The sequence below is a fragment of the Indicator indicator genome, chromosome 30, assembly GCF_027791375.1.
Source record: "Indicator indicator isolate 239-I01 chromosome 30, UM_Iind_1.1, whole genome shotgun sequence".
In the NCBI taxonomy this organism is placed as follows: Eukaryota; Metazoa; Chordata; class Aves; order Piciformes; family Indicatoridae; genus Indicator; species Indicator indicator.
Window position 1 is genome coordinate 9,586,603 of NC_072039.1, and position 17,533 is coordinate 9,604,135.

Genomic DNA, 17,533 nt, shown 5'->3' on the forward strand with positions numbered 1-17,533 from the left:
ACATGTTGACAGTAGGCTGAACATGAGCCAGCAGGGTGCCCAGGTGGCCAAGAAGGCCAATGGCATCCTGGCCTGCATCAGCAATAGTGTGGCCAGCAGGAGCAGGGAAGTCATCCTGCCCTGTACTCAGCACTGGGTAGAGCATATCTTGAGTCCTGTGTCCAGTTCTGGGCTCCTCAGTTTAATAAGGACATTGAGAGACTTGAACATGTCCAGAGAAGGGCAACAAGGCTGGGGAGGGGTCTGGAGCACAGCCCTGTGAGGAGAGGCTGAGGGAGCTGGGGGTGTTCAGCCTGGAGAAGAGGAGGCTCAGGGCAGACCTCATTGCTGTCTACAACTACCTGAAGGGAGGTTGTAGCCAGGTGGGGGTTGGGCTCTTCTCCCAGGCAAGCAGCAGCAGAACAAGAGGACATAGTCTCAAGCTGTGCCAGGGGAGGTTTAGGTTCGAGGTGAGGAGAAAGTTCTTTACAGAAAGAGTAATTGCCCATTGGAATGTGCTGCCCAGGGAGGTGGTGGAGTCACCATCCTTGGAGGTGTTCAAAAAAGGATTGGATGTGGCACTTGGAGTCATGGCTTAGTTGTCAGGAGGTGTTAGGTAAAAGGTTGGACTTGATCTCTGAGGTCTTTTCCAGCCTGGTTGATTCTGTGGTAATGTCCATCATGAATCAAGGAGACACAAACCTAAGCACAAAGTGAAACCATCTCAGCAAGCTGAGAGCAAGACCCAAAAGCCTGGCTCAGGACAGCTGGTACATGGCTCCTTCCAGGCTGCTCTGGGTTGATAGTTTGGACCAGTCCAGCCCTGTCCCACATGAGTTTCCTTCTTCCCTGTTCACCCATGAATCATGTGCCGTAAATCTCTAAATCAAGTGCTTAAGTGGCACAAAACTCTGTCCTACAGAGGAGGAAGCATGAAGCTGAGCAAACCTACCCAAGAGGCAGAGAGTGGCAAAGACTCAGCTGGCTCTGGACACATCAGAGCTGAGGTCACAATCACAAAATTGCCTAGGAAAAGATTTTTAAGCTCATAGAGTCAAATCATCAGCCTAACAGTGACAAGTCCTTGACTAAACCATATCCCTAAACACCACATCTACATAACTCTTAAATACTTCCAGGGATGGGGACTCCACCACCTCTGTGGGCAGCCTGTTCCAATGCCTGAGAACCTTTTCAGGGAAGAACTTCTTCCTAATATCCAATCTAAGCTCCCCTTGGTACAACCTGAGGTGATATCCTCTTGTCCTATCACTTGTTACTTGGTTGAACAGACCAACCCCAGCCTCTCTCCAACCTCCTTTCAGGGAGACGTAGAGAGCCAAAAGGTCTCTCCTTAGCCTTATTTTTTCCAGGATGTACAATCCCAGTTCCCTCAGCTGCTCCTCACTAGCCCTGTTCTCCAGACCCTTCACCAGCTTCATTGTCCTCCTTTGGACCTGCTCCAGCCTCTCAATGTCCTTCTTGTAATGAGGGCCCCAAAACTGAACACAGTAGTCAAGATGCAGCAGGTGGAGGTCCCTATCCTGGATGCACCCTGGTCAGGCAGGTTTCTTCTTGTTCTCTTAAACTTAGCAAAACAATAAAAACCTTGGGGAAGAGGAGTTCTCCTGCTGCAGCACCCCACTGCACACCTTTCCTCTGCCAAACCTTCAATTCTTAGAGTGCTTCACCATCATTTGGATTATAATATATTCCACTTCTGTTCTGAAACTGCATTTGGGGTTCAAGCACTTTTGAATGCAAGCTGGCAAAAGAGACACAGTCTGCTGAAGGCTCTTTGAATAACTATGGGAGTGCTTCTGAGCCAGGAGCTCAGCAGAGGGTTCACACTAGTCTGCAATAAAGATGTGGCACTAGCAAAATGCAAGGATGGGGCTGATATGCAGCAAGCAGCAGCAAGCAGCAGCAAGCAAGCATCAGCAAGTAGCAGCAAGCAGCAGCAAGCAAGGAAATATTTGAACCTGAAACACTGGATATTGGTGCTCTGCTGGGACCCCATCTGCAGTGCAGCTCTGGATTCCTGTTGGAGCAAGGCCAGAGGAGGCCACAGCAATGCTGGGAGGGCTGCAACCCCTCTGCTGTGAGGCCAGGCTGAGGCAGTCCAGCCTGGAGAAGAGAAGGCTCCAGGGAAATCTTCTTGTGGCCTTTCAGTGCTTAAAGAGGCTAATCAGAAGGCTGGGGACAGATAGCTGAGCAGGGCCTGTTGTGACAGGACAAGGGGTGATGGTTTGAACTCAAAGAAGGAGATTCAGACTGGAGAGAAGGAAGAAATGTGTGACACTGAGGGTGGGGAGACCCTGGCCCAGGTGGGAGATAACATCATAGAATAGTTTCTGTTGGGAAAAACCTTTAAGATCATGGAGTCCAACCATTACCTAATTCTATCAAGTCTGATGCTAACTCATGTCCCTCAGCATCTCATCTCTCTACGGTTTAAACACCTCCAGGGTGTTTAAAATGCCCCAGCCCTGAAAACATTCCAGGTCAGGTTGCCTGGGACTTGGAGCAACCTGATCTAGCTGCAGATTTCCTTGCCCGCTGCAAAGGAGTTGGACTAGACGACCTTTAAGGGTCCCTTCCGACCCAAACCCAAACCTCTCCATGATTCTATGATTTGAATTATGTGAAAACACGTGCCTGCATGCCTACTACCCATGAAATAAACATTCATCTTGCCTCAGTTGTCTCTTAAACACAAAGGACACAAGGGCTGGAAGCTGAAGTTCAGAGGTTTATCTCCGCAGGGAATCACAGCTCCCGAAAGCTCTGAAATCTGGCACCTACATACAGCCTGTCTGCTTTGCTGACAGCTCCTTTCAGATTCTGCTCCCCTAAAAAAAGCATCCATTTATTTCATTTGTCTTTTCATTCCTCTGTCACTTCCAAAAGTTCAAAGGAATGGGGAGCTTCGTGCGCAGGAGGCGGGGAGCTGACGGATCGACAGCGACGTCTTGTACTGATAATCCCCTGAGCAAGGCAGCCTCGGGGGGAAAACATCTAAACTAACACTCAGCAAGAGCAGAAAGAGATGAAAAAGATGCAAATCATTGTTCTGTGGTTACCTTCCCCCCCTCTCCCTTCCCCATCTCTCCTCCAGGGGAAAGGCAACTGTCTCCTACGCTCTGCTCCAAAACCGGGACACTGCCGTGAACTCCACCTGTGGACTTGGTTAGGTTATCTCCTGAGGTTTGTGTCCCTGCTCAGAGGAGGAAAGTTGGACATCAGAACACAGGGGCTTTCACCTGAACCTAAGGAGAAACTTCCTTACTTTCAGGGTGGTAGAACACTGGACCAGGTTATCCAGAGTGGTTGTGAAGACTTCTTCTCTGGAAGCTTTCCAAACCCACCTGGAACATGTTCTTATGCAACCTGCTCTAGCTGTGGACTAGAGGATCTTCAGATAACCTACTATTCTGGGATTCTATGATCTCTGAAGGGATCTCTAGCATTACCCTGGCTCATCTTGGACAGTTGTCTTTCCTTTGCATGCTAGATCTGCTTACTTCCATGAAAAAGGGATCAAACTCAGCTTTGCATGCTTCCCACCCAGCTCACAGATGTATTGAATACTTCCACCAGCTTCTTCAGGTTGCTCTGGACTTCTGCCATGCATGTCTGCACCCAGAACCATTTTCTTCGACCTCTTTAATGTTGATAAAGATGTGCAGGATGAGTGCCAAGAGGCTGGAGCCAGGCTCTGCTGGGTGATGCTCAATGCCAGCACAAGGGGCGATGGTGGAAGCTGAGGCATAGGAAGTTCCGTGGAAACATGAAGAATTTTTTTTTTTTTCACTGTGAGGGTGACAGAGTCCTGGAACAGGCTGCCCAGGGGGTGTGTGGAGTCTCCCTCTACAGAGATATTCCAAACCCACCTGGCTGTGTTCCTGTGTGAGCTGCTCTAGGTGACCCTGCTCTGGCAGGGGGGTTGGACTGGATGAGCTTTCGAGGTCCCTTCCAGCCTCTAACATTCTGTGATTCCATGAGCAAATGTACTGGGCTGCATAATTATTTATTTTAATTGCCACTTTTAGAGGGCTGTGTGTCACTCAACAGTAAAAATATATAAAAAACTGCCCTGTGGCATCAAGGTTCTCAGCTCTGCAGGCTGCCTGTGTCTCAGAGTGTAAGTCTTCTTCCTTTGCCAGCACAGAAATAAACTCAAACCTCCACAGATAGTCTAATGATGGTGCAGGAAGCACACAGACAAAGAGAAAGCTTCTCAATGAAGTGGTAAATTTGTTTGAAGAACAAAACAAAACCAAACCTTAAAGAATTTCTCCTGAAGATCAGCATCTTTCCACCCACTTGGTGAAAAGTAGATTGTGCCTCTGCTGGAAAACTGAATTAAGAGAAGTCAGACCTTTGGGACGGGGTTAGCAGAGCCTGCCTGGCTCAGATGGTGTGGTGGGTCTGATTGCAGGGAGAGGTGATGTTCACAGCACTGGAACATGCTCTCAGTACCTACACATCACCCCCATCAGTCCATCAAACTCTTGCCAAAGAGTAAAAAAAAATCCATCCCAAAGTGTAGCAGGTCTGTTGGCAGCACTCATGGCACAAGTTCTTGGAGAAAGCAAGCAAGAACTTGTGCAGACCCCAGAAGAAGGGGAGGGAGGGATGTGGCCCAGAGGCTGCACCCACCAAGAGGAGAGGGTAGAGGAGAAGGAAGGAAGGCCATGAAGACCCCAAGCCTGCTGCAAGAGTCAGGCTGTCATTCTGGCAGTTTCCTGGGCTCTGTGTGTGTGGGGGGAGTGGTTGAATCTATTACCCTGTGAAACTTCACATGGAGACACAAACACTTCCTCTACAACCCCAGCAAGGCTCATCTTGCCATCATCAAATTATCCCCTCAGCAGGGGCAAGAGGAGAAAACTCACGTGGAGGAAGAATTGCATTAGGTTTATCTACTGGGCTGCATCGTGAAAACAAACAAAAAAATCCCTCTCTGAGCAAAATTGGCTTTGCAGAGAGCCAAGGGCTGCTGGAGGCAGCACGGCTCCGACACAGTCCCCCTGTCCCCTGCCTTCCCTCCCACACCAGTGCTGGCTGCAGCTTCTCCATACCCTGCCCTGCACCTCCGAGGTTCCCACACATTTTCTCCTTCATTTCACTCTATTACAGTGCTAATTAATTGACCAGATCACGAGAGCCCAGATCTCCCCCCTGGGATGCTGTTGGGTTTGCAGTGACAACTGCAAACAAGATTACGGATGGGCAGCTCTGCACAGGAAGCCACTAAAGCAGCAGCAGCAGCTGCAGCTCTGCTGGGAGGACAAACCCACCATGTCCCATCCCAGCCATATCCCTCTGCCCTCTGTGTTCCCAGCCAGCTCCAGATGCAAGTATTGCACAGCTGGATTTGCCCCTTGCTCTGTTTTTCCTGCATTCAGGGAACAAACTGCCCTTGGGTCCATGCTGCTGTGCTTGCAGAGGGGTTTCTGCTGCCTCTGGGCTGTGCCTGGGCTATCCCTGTTTCCTTGCACCAGGATGCTGTGGGATCTAGCTTTGGCTGTAGCCACTATCCACCAAAGATAAACCCCAGCAAAATTATGCAGAAGCTTGGAAGGATGAAACCTTTTCCCAAGCCCAGAAAACATGAGAGGTTACTGAACAGCTCCATTTGCAGGACCTGCCTCCCTAATCCTCCAGCTGCTCCCTGTGCCCTGCCTCAAACTCTGGAGATATCTCTAGAGTGGAAAAAATGAGATCTCTGAGCAGCATCTCCCCAGCCCAAACCACCACATTGGTATTCTGCTCTTCCCACTCCTGCAAAGCAGCCTTATTTATCCCAACCCAACCAGCCTCCTCCTGCATCCCAGTGAATTATACTGGGCAATAGCTAATGTGACAAATGGGCACCAAGGCTGAGCAGATGACATGGTGCCATCCCCTCCCAAAAGGCAAAGCTTCCAGATGTCCTCTCAGGGGCAGTGCATTGATGTGGGGTGAAATGATGCTCCCTGCAGCTTCCACATGCACACAGCAAAGAGAGAAGGGGGAAGTGGGGGGTGGGAAAAGAGCAGGCAGCCAGTTTGCCTCTCAACTGAACACCACACAAAATATTGACTTTTCAAACTAATCTCATCAGAGCTGCTGGGTACAGGATTTATTCTGAGGCTGGTGCAGGTGCAGCCCTGTGGTTTAACCATTCAGATTTGTTCTGACTTCCAAAAGCATTTTAGCCAAGGCAGGGAGATGATTTGTTTTAATTAAAAACCTATGATCCAAGATCCTGTTCCAACTTCTGTTTCTGTTGCTCAGCCCCAAAGACAGGAGAACCTCTATGTGATAGTTTTAGGCTATGCCTTTAATTTTGTTTTCACAGAGCTCGACCAGAAAAGTAGCAAAATGTAAATAAATCACTACTGGGTGTAAAAAAGAAAATAAAGATATTTCTAACCAATCCCATTGGAAAAATATCTACCATAAGACTTGGTTCCCAGCATTTTCCATCACAGCACCACAGCATAGTAGGGGTTGGGAGGGACCTCTGGAGAGTTTTGTGGTTTTTCCACAGATTTTGAACAGAAAGGAGTAAAATGTAAATAAATCACTATTGGGTGTAAAAAGGAAAGTAATAATAGGTCAAAACAATCCCATTGGAAGAGATAAAGGACTGAAACTAGTGTGCAAAACAATCTCTCTCTCTTCTCACTTCTTCAGGCTGGGAGATAGTAACTTCCTTCTGCTTGACCTTGGCTACATTTTTTTGACTGGTATTAACTTCTCTGCTTCTGTCTCTTGTCCCTTGTGCACAGGAGGGTAGAAGAGGAGGTAAGGAGAGAGAAGCTATTAGCAGCTCCCCTGGTCTTTAGCCAGGGGGGGTCCTTGTGCTATCCATTAATTGTAAATACTGTAAATATTGTATATCACAGGATGCTAGGGGTTGGAAGGGACCCAAATAGATCTTCGAGTCCAACCCCCCTGCCAGAGCAGGACCAGAGAATCCAGCACAGGTCACACAGGAATGCATCCAGATGGGGCTTGAAAAGTCTCCAGAGAAGGAGACTCCACAACCTCTCTGGGCAGCCTGTTCCAGTGCTCTGTGAGCCTCACACTGAAGAAGTTCCTCCTTGTGTTGAGGTGGAACCTCCTGTGCTGTAGCTTACATCCACTGCTCCTTGTCCTATCCCAGGGTGCAAGTGAGCAGAGTCTGTCCCCTCCCTGCTGACCTCCCAGCCCTCAGATATTTATGAACATTTATTAAATCTCCTCTCAGTCTTCTCTTTTCCAGACTAAAAAGCCCCAGGTCCCTCAGCCTCTCCTCACCAGGCAGTGCTCCAATCCCCTAACCATCCTCATAGCCCTCCACTGGACCCTCTCCAGCAGGTCCCTGTCCCTCCTAAACTAGGGAGCCCAGAACTGAACACAGTACTCAAGATGAGGTCTCACCAGGGCAGAGTAGAGAGGGAGGAGAAGCTCCCTGGATCTGCTGGACACACTCTTCTTAATACACCCCAGGATCCCACCAGGGCACATTGCTGTTCCATGGATAACTTGTTATCCATCAGGTACCTCTCCACAGGGCTGCTCTCCAGCAGATCACCTCCAAACTTGTACTGGTGCAGGTTATTATTCCTCCCCAGAGGAATATTTGTACACATTCATTGCATTCCATTGCAGATTGCAGTTTTGCTTCTAAGTACAGATTTCATTTGCTTCCAACTGAGCCGGTCTGGCAAATTTAATGTCAGAGGTAGGGGGAGGAATTTTCAACCCACCACACTCTACCTGGGAGGAGGTAAAGTCTACATCACCCAGGAAGGTGGTAGAGTCATCATCCCTGGAGGGGTTCAAAAAAAATGTGTGGATATGGTACTTTGGGACATGATTTGGTGGTGTGGGGTTGATGATCTTGGAGGTCTTTTCCAACCTTAAGGATTCTGTGATTTTGTGCAAACTGTTTAACACTTGATGCTCTTTGCACTTAGAAACAACCTGGGCATGAATTGTAAAGGAATATGGAATCCCAGTTTCTCCCCTCTCTTTTCATCCCTCTCTTTTCTGGCTCAGAATGGCAGGGCACAGTAGACAGATTTGGAGTCTGCCAGAAAGAGGAGCTGGTGTTTCCCAGCAGCAATGTTTGTCTTTTCTCTCATGCTCTTGATCTAAAGCATTTTACAGACCTGAATAACCAAGCACTGGGAACACCTCAAAACTCATTTGTACAAACCACTGTCCTCAGAGCATAACTGGAACCAGAGTCACATTCCCTGAGTTTGGGAAAAATAAATTCTCATGTCTGAAAGTTGATCAAATAGCATCCATGAAAGAGCCACTGCATCACTGCAGACCCACTGCAGAGCACGCCAGAGAAATCCAGCTCCAGGACAATAAGCATTAAGAAGAGTGTGACCAGCAGGTTGAGGGAGGTTCTCCTGACCCTCTGCCCTGTCTAGGGAGGCCTCACCTGGAGTATTGTGTCCAGTTCTGGGGTCCCCAGTTCAAGACAGCCAGGCAGCTACTGGAGGGAGTCCGACAGAGGGCTACAAGGACGATTAAGGGAGCAGAACATCTCTCTTGTAAGGAAAGGCTGAGAGACCTGGGGCTGTATAGCCTGGAGAAGGCTAAGAGTGGATCTGATCAGTGTTTGCAAATACCTTAAGGGTAGGTACCAAGGAGATGGGGCCAGTCTCTTTTTACTGGTGCCCAGTGATGGGTGAGAGGCAAAGGGACTCAACGTGAGGAGAAATTTCCTTGCTCTGAAGGTGCTGGAGCAGGCTGCCCAGAGAGGTTGTGGAGTCTTCTTCTCTGAAGACTTTCAAAACCCAGCTGGACATGTTCCTGTGTGGCCTGCCCTAGGTGATCCTGCTTTGGCAGGGGAGGTTGAACTAGATGATCTCCAGAGGCCCCTTTCAACCCCTAACATTCAGTGATTCTGTGGTTGAGCACCAGTGGGAGCAGCTCAGGGAATGTGGGCAGAGGAAGATGAGTGATGGGTGGTGAGCCTTTAAAAAATACAGAGGGAGAAAGATAGAGAGGAAAGGGGGCAGACACCATGGGAGAGACCATGGGAGGTCCAGCACCCCTGTGCCAGGTCAGGCTCAGCTCTTTCCCCTGGCTTCCAAACAGGGTTCAAAAGGTACTTCCAAAATCTCCTCTATGCTCTTTTTCTCTTTGCATTTTGTTCTGAATAAAAGCAGACCCTGTGGAAGCAGCCAAAGGGGACATTTGCATTGTTGTTCCAAGCTGGCCATGGTGGCTTTGCTCATGTGAGGGAGAATGGGACTTCACTGGCTGCTTCCAGCCTTCAAACCCATCCTGACTATGGTCTTGCATGCTGAGGACTGGCTACTGGTTACCAGGCAGCTGTGTATTTAAGAAAAAAACATTGAAGACTGTCTTAAGCATTTAAGAGACTTGGAGATGTCTATGCATGGTACTTCCACTCATACAGAGTTGGCACCAGGATGAGAAAACCATTTGGAAGCAGGAGGGGTGTTCTCTGCAAAACACTGCTTGGTGCATGCTCCCTTGGGAAAGACACTTCTGAGATGGAGGAGAGTCCCTCTTTCTTCAGCTCTATATTGACTCAGCCTGAACTAGTATTTGCAGGGATGTTTTTTTTTCCCTCCCTCTAAACACCTCCTCAGCCAGCTGAGGGACCAGGGAGAGCCATTCTAACTGGAGCAGAACTGATGGCTGCCACCTAAGGAAGTGAAAGTCAGCTGCTTTACACACTGATAGGATGCAATTTAAAGCCCATATGGGAAATGAAGGAGGTGAAAACATATCTGAGAGACCTTCCACGTCTCTACTACCTGCTTATGCTCAGGTCTTGGCCATATCCTGCTTCTCCAAGGTTGACCATCACTCCTTAGGCAATGCATGCTCCCTTTATTGTTTCAAAGCACAGATGATTCTCTCTCTCTCCTACCTGGTTTTCCACTGCTTCTACCCCATGCTCATCTCCTGCAGCCCCATTGCTGTTCTTCCAAGACCCTCCCCCTTGGCAGCTTCTGCCACCTGGAACCACCATCCTGTATCCCACCAACTCACTGCCAGCTTCATCTGCAAATGCATCTCCAGGCCCTCTCCTGCTGTTCCTTTGAATTCCTCCCTCCTGCTGCTGCTGTTCAGTCTTTAACTCAGGCTTTGCATTATTTAAAGCATTATCAAGGCATGCTTGGAACAGAGTCTGCACAGAAGACTCATGGTAGAGGAAGCTGGACCCACAGCAAAAGTATCCTGAGAGCCAAAATTGTGATAGTTGGAGGGAACCTGCTTGGCTGGAAGAGGGGAAGGCTCTGTCTGGCTACCAGTATGGATTTTCTCTCTCCTTGGGACTGATACAAGATCCTCTTCAAGATGCCTTCTGTTGCCTGCAACTTTGGGGTGAAGTTTCCTGGTTGCACTCCCTGGCCATATGCCACCAAGATAGAGCTGTCCCTTCTTGTCCCACCTTTACTGCCCTTGTCACCTAGCACCTGCCACAACCACAGGCTTGTGGGCACTATGTCCTCCTTAAAATCATTCCTTGGGGATGACTGCAGGGCTGAAGCTCTCCCAACAATTCAAACTCAGCCTCCTCTCCCTGCCATTCCCTTCCAACAAACATGAAAACTGCTCCTCAAGGGGAGATGGGAAACACACCCAAAGCCCCTTCCAAAAAGGATTTTGTTTCCAGTCAGATGGAATCCCACTGGAGACAGTGCAGGTGTAGAAATGCTTTGCTGAAAGATGAGGTGACTTAAGGCCCTGCAGACAGTTTGGGTAAAGCCAGATAAGAATTGGCAAAGGGAACCTGTTCCCTGAACAACGCTTCCCTGGGTGGATTTTCCTTGGTTTTTTTGTTTGTTTTTTTTTTCTGGGTGGGGTGGGGATAAGCAATAAGATGATTGTATTCTTCCGGAACTCTCCTGGCCCAGGAGAAATGAAACTTGAGATGAAGCTCTCTCTTCAAGAGCTCTGAGATCCAGGAAAGTACTCTGTACAGAGACTCATTTTTATCCTTACAAGTAAAACACCAGAAGCATTTTTTTTTCCAAGGCCCTGGAGCACTTGTGAAATTCAGACAAAGCTTTGCTGCCTGCAGACAGCCCCCAGGGCTGTCCCTTCCCACTGTAGGGACAATTACCTGAAGTTTCTGATTCTTTTCACTAATCCCACCCCAGCTGTAGGGAACACAAGGGCCACAGTCCCTGACTGCATGAAAGAGCAAGGTGAAAGCTGAGTCCAGGAGTCCTGCTGCTCTAAAACCAGAGCACACATCCTCCCTTTCTTGCTTGCTCTGAGCAAAGCCACTGCAGGTATTTCTATGGGCTGAAGGGTCATAAATGGCAGTGGTTTCATCTGTGAGCTGAATTTTAGGGATGGCTCCACACTTTTCTGCTTCCCCATCAAAGAGCTCAGCTCAGGAACCTGATTTTCCCGATGGATAAGTTTGATTCTTGAGCAGCTCTGGTGAGACCAGTCTTACTGGAGGACACCAGTGGGACAGGATGGTGCTTCCTCCTCTCTCCATTGCTCATGTGCTTGGATGAAGCTCACAAGGTGTAATGGGGGCAGTAAAATCCTTGTGATTCTCACAGTCCAGCCCATTGTGGGGTGTGTTTAGCTCATGACCCCCCCAGACACACTGCAAACCACTGTGGCTCCCCCAAGGCTAAACCATTGCTTTGAAAACTGAGTACTGGAATCCAGAGCAGGATTTCCAGGGTTGTTTCTATCACTTGCCAGGAGGCCAGGAACAAGTTTTTAAAAGACTTTTAAGAGGCTTTTACAAAGCTCCACCCAGTTCAGTCTGGACAGTGCTGGAGGGTAGTAAAAGAAGACAGAACTGCTTATATCCGGGTTAGACTCTTCTGACTCTCATAAACTTGGTAACAGCTAAAGTTTATTAGCAAGCAAAGGCTGATGGATGATCAGTCAAGAAGCAGTAAACTCCCAGAAAGCCACACATTGGCCAGAAATATGTTTTGGGAGATTTTTTTTTTTAATCCCTGCCATAAGAGCCTGGACTGTCCTTGCTTTTCCAGCAAGGTCTGTTTAAAATCACACTGCACAACAGACAGGAGGCAGCTCCTGCTGCCAGACCTGCCTCTGCTCCAATGCCTGAAACCAGCAGGACCAAACCAGCCCAGGGCAGCACCATGAGTAAAGCTTATGCTGGCACAACGTGGTCAGCCTCAGAGCTGAACCAACCTCAGCAGAACTGGTCAGACATGACCTGCACAGCCACCTCACCCTGCTTGGAGCATCCCTCCACACAGCCAAGGGATGTTGAACAGCAGCACAGTTCTGAGAGCAGCCAGGCAGATTCAAGGTTCCTGACTCGAGAGGCTCACCAAGAACAAAGCTTCTCTCTTCCAAAAAAGGAATTCCAAAATGCTCCCAAGCATGTTGCATGAACAACTGGGTGCATTGCTGTGTTCAGCTGCAGTTCACCCACAGCAAGCACTTTCCCTTCTGCCCAAAGAGGGCTTAGCTAAGAGCAGATCCCTCCAGGATGGTTTGACGCAGCACACAACGAGACAGATCTCAGGAGCTCCTACACAAGCAGCCACACTTAGCAAAACCTCTTGTGCTCCTCAACAAATCCAGTCTGGAAGCTATTGGAAGTTGACTGAAGTTGCATTTGAAAACCAAAAAAATGGACCACTTACCTGCCAGAATATGCTGTCTATTGTATTGCCCAGAAAGCCATCTCTGCCTTCTGATGATACCAGCTTAGGTCCCAGAATAGTCATGAATTCATCAAAATCAACCTGGCCATCCCCTGGAATGAAAGAAAAAGATGAAAGTTTTTACTGAGTGTCACTTAGTGTCAATGTCCCACGTGCTGCTCTGGATCTACTACGCATCATAGATCCCTACATGCAAGATGGCATCTCCTGCACCAACTTCATGGTGCCTACAGACTAGACTAGACTAGACTAGACTAGACTAGACTAGACTAGACTAGACTAGACTAGACTAGAATAGAATAGAATAGAATAGAATAGAATAGAATAGAATAGAACAGAATAGAATCAAGAAGGTTGGAAGAGACCTCAAGGATCATCGAGTCCAACCTGTCACCCTACACCTCATGCCTATCTAAACCATGGCACCAAGTGCATGGTTTTTGTTGTTGATAAGCCAAATGTGTTGATAGGCCAAAGAATGGTCCACATTGTGGCATACCCTGAAGAGAGGACCAGACAATAGGAATTAACAGGTATAGTTGAGGATTCCCCTGCTCACTGTGGGGAGGTCAGACTAGATGACCTTTGGAGGTCCCTTCCAGTCTGGACCATTTGATGATTCTATGATTCCCCAGCCCTAGAGAGTTTGTAGGCAAGACACAAATTAAAAAACCCAACAGTTCTGGCAGGAGGACAGCAGCCATCAGCTTGGCCACAGCTCTTCCTCACTACAGAGCTGCCAAAGAGCCAGGTCTCTGCAAACACTTTATGGGTCCAATCCCACTCCCCAGAGGAAGGGAGTGCAGAGGGAAGAGCCAGATGAGATCAAAAGGCTTCAAGTTGCACCAAGGGAGGTCAAAGAAGCCAGTAAGGTCTGCAGAACAGATCTGGTGAGGAGCAGTTGAGGGAATTGGGATTGTTTAGTCTGGAGAAAAAGAGGCTGAGGGAAGACCTTCTGGCTCTCTACAACTCCCTGAAAGGAAGTTGGAGCCAGGTGGGGTTGGTCTCTTCTTCCAGTGACAGAACAGGAAAGAGACACAAGTTGCACCAGAGGAGGTTTAGGTTGGACATTAGAAGAAGCTTCTCTGAAAGGGTTATCAAACACTGGAACAGACTCCCCAGGGAGACGGTTGAATCCTCATCCTTGAAGGCAGAGACGTGGTGCCAAGGGCCATGACTTAGCACCAGCCTTGGTGGAGTCAGAGAATGGTTGGATTGGATGATTTTAAAAGCCTTTTCCAACCAAACCCACCCTGTGACTGGATGACTCCACATGACATTTCATTTCAGCTTTCCAACAGCATCCCTCTCTTCACAACCCTGTGTGCTCCGCATGCAGAGCAGGCAGTGTAGACACAGCTTTGGTGCCATTAGCAGGAAGAAGAACCTGCTCCTGCCACTAATGAACTGAGGCTGTGCAGTCCTAAGCCCCTGCAGTACATCCTGTGTTTTGTAAATGAGGCACATTGCTGTTTGAAGTGTATCTGAGCGTGGTATTCAACGGTCCTGTTCCCTTGGAGAACATCTGCGGTGTTTAGTGAAAATGGCAAAAAAGAGAAAAAAAAAGGAGAAGAAAAAAAAAAAAGGAAATTCATGTCTGGGGAAAGATCTTCAATCTATCTGCTTCTCTGAACAGCCTAGTTCAATGTCTGTGTGCATCTCCTTCATAGAATCATTAAGGTTGGAAAAGAACTCTTAGACCATCGAGTCCAAGCATCATCGGTAAGTCCACAGACACATCCACCTCCACATTATTAGGCCAGTTGGCATGGGTGGATGTTTTAAACCCTCCTCCAAGTCTGGAAACAAAAATCAGCAACTGTAAGACTCTCTGGCTGCTTTTTATTCAAATTCAGCTGGAACTGGCTGCATCCACCTCTGCAGGTAGTTTAGCTGTTGCTAAATTATTAAGTGTAAGAAGTGTCTAAAGCCAGCAGACTAAAGCAGATCAATGCAAGGGGCTGCTATTAAAATGTCACTATTGACTGCAGCTCCTGCAGCAGCCCCTGCATGACAGCTTTGCCATGTGGACTGCACACTGCTGCTATCTGTCCCTTTTATTTCATTTCATGTGCTCCATCTGAGCATTATGCACTGCTGATTGAAATCTCTCCCTGTCCTTATCTTCACAGAAACACAATGTGAAAAATAAGCAGAGTCAAACGGCTCCCTTGCCAGAACACTGATCTCCATTCACTAGGCTCTGCCCAGAATTTCTTGAAGAACAAGAATGGATATCCTGGGGGTGAGCTAGTGATGGAGACTTTGCAAGGAAACCCAGCAGGGATTCATAATAGCTTTGATCCTGCAACGTGCAAAAAGCCCTCCTCCAACTGCTCTATTTGCTCACACCTTCAGGGCTCAGCACAGGCTGAAGGGTTTCTCAGGGCTGCAGCCAGCTGAGCACCCGCAGGATGGAGCTGCTTCCTGGGACAGCTTACTAAGCAGAAGAGGAGAGGGCTGGGCACCTCATCACCTGGAAAGGCATTCTTTAAAACATTTCTGGGCTACAGGGAAATGTGCTCCTTCTGCTTCCCCAAGGGAGGCATCAGCTTATGCCATCGAGTCGGGTTGCATCAGTCACATCACGTCGGATCCTGCTGGGGAAGGTAATGCAAGGTGACAGTGGATGGTTTACACTGCAGCACTTCACTTCAAGGGAAAGGCAGTGACAAGCCCGTGCCCTCTGATGGAAACTGGGTTAAATAAATCAACCAGATTAGCAAGAAAACAATTTGCATTTTAAAGGGATCCTAGTACCTGCCCCTGCATATATTTGGTCTGTCCATATGTGACCCCAAAACGCTGAGTTATCTGGTTTGTGTTTTCTACACTGGCACTTCACCCACAGAGCAGGGGCAGGACTTAGTCCAACTCATGAGAAAGCTCATGCCAGGGCTCCTGGTCTCTGTGTCTGACTCACAACAAGACTCTGGGCAAACCCTTGCTCATGACTTTTCCCTGTGCCTTTGCCAGGGATCATAACTAACTTCACAGGGTTTAATTATCAGCTTTATTATAACATTTGCCACAACCTCAGAAGAAAGATGCCATTACCAAAAGCATTATCTCCTTACTCACTGCTTTCTCAATTAAAGCTCTTAACTAGCAAGAGAACTAGACCTCAAAACATTTTGCCTGGTAGAAATACCCCTTTAACATTCATTTCAAGCAGCAGAAAGCAAACCTCTGTGCCATCAAGATCTCAGGAGGCTGCAACATCATAATATCATGAAAGAGAACTCACAACTTTGGCTGAAAATTTCTTTTTAGAGCGTTCAACATCCAGGTGATTATCAAAAAAACAACACATAGGCTCCAAGATGCACCCAGTGCAAGGCGAAAAGGCACAAGTGTTGCTCTCCACAACCACAGCATAACCAGGTAAATCCCAATTCCCACATTGCCTGGAGGATCTACAAGCATTAGGCCACCCATCAGCTCCTGGGAGCACTCAGCTTGGAATGTGTTGGGTAGAAGCATCAAAATGCCTTCCTCCTCTGAGCCATAGTCACGGACGTGGTGCTACGAGCTGCTGTGTGATGAACATATCAAGCATCTGCTTGAGACTCTGCACTGGAGACAAATCAAACCCAGCACACACATCTCCATGTTTGGCTTTGCTGTGCCTCCACAGCTGTGCTCCTCACTTAGGAGTAGTTGATATTCAGAGTGACGTTTACTCAGAACTGAACTTCCAGGTGGGTTGAAGGGATGGGAGGAAGGGGAGGAAAATGCCAGGCTGGAGCATGTGTGCCTTCTGCACTACGCTCATCTTCCCTTGCTCCTTTCCACAAGCCATCCAGCAAGCCCCAAACAACACTGTGGTCAGTGGTGACCACACAGCTCCACCTTCTTGCTGTCTCCCAGGGCCAATTTATGTGCAGTGTTCCAATCCTCCCCCATACTCTGCCCTCAAGCTCACACAAACTGTTTTACAGAATCCCAGCTGGTAGGGGTTGGAAAGGATCTCTGGAGATCATCCAGTCCAAACCCTCTGCTAAAGCAGGGACACCCACAGCAGCTTGCCAGGATCACGATGTCCAGTTGGATTTTGAGAAGCTCCAGAGGAGATTCCACAACCTCTCTGGGCAGCTTGGTGCAGTGCCCTGCTACCTTCAAAGTAAAGAAGTTCTTCCTTCAGTTCAAGTGAAACCTCCTGTTCTTGAGCAAGAACTCAGCACAGTGAAGGATAACAACCTTGTAAGGAGGGATGGGGCATAAGCAGGCAAAAAGTTATGGCCAGGATGGAGAGGTCTGTCCTTCTCATCCAGTGATGGCTGCAGCTATTCTCCTCTCCCTGCTCCCACCAGTTGCAAACACAGACCAAGTTTATTAACCTGAGCCACACTGAGATCCTTGATGGGGATCCCTGATGGGATCTCAGGGAATGTGTCCAGAAAAGGGCCATGAGGATGAGCAGAGGGCTGGAGCCTCCTCCTCTCTCCTAAGAGGAGAGACTGAAAGAGTTGGGGGCTGTTCAGTCTGGAGAAAAGAAGGCTCCGAGGTGACCTTCTTGTGGCCTTCCAGTATCTGAAGGGGGCTACAAGAAGGCTGGGGAGGGACTTTAAAGGCTCTCAGGTAGTGATAGGAATGGGGGGAATGGAATAAAGCTGGAAGTGGGGAGATACAGACTGGACATGAGGAAGAAGTTCTTCGCCATGAGAGTGGTGAGAGCCTGGAATGGGTTGTGCAGGGAGGTGGTTGAGGCTCCATCCCTGGAGGTGTTTGCAGCCAGGCTGGATGAGGCTGTGGCCAGCCTGATCTAGTTTGAAGTGTCCCTGCCCATGGCAGGGGGGTTGGAACTGGCTGAGCCTTATGGTCCCTTCCAACCCTGACTGATTCTCTGACTGATGATGGATGAGGGCACTCACATATTGCAATAACCTCTCTGCAGCCTGGCAGAG

General features: G+C 48.5%; 1 protein-coding gene across 2 annotated transcripts in view; it reads right to left on the minus strand.

Moving 5' to 3' along the window:
- The window catches only part of CALN1 (calneuron 1), a 174,097-nt gene that overhangs the window by 55,790 nt on the left and 100,774 nt on the right, over window positions 1-17,533 (minus strand). For both annotated transcript variants that reach the window (XM_054394325.1, XM_054394326.1), the window contains one exon: window positions 12,606-12,718. In XM_054394325.1, coding sequence (XP_054250300.1) covers window positions 12,606-12,718 — 113 coding nt within the window. The remainder of the gene's footprint in view (window positions 1-12,605; window positions 12,719-17,533) is intronic.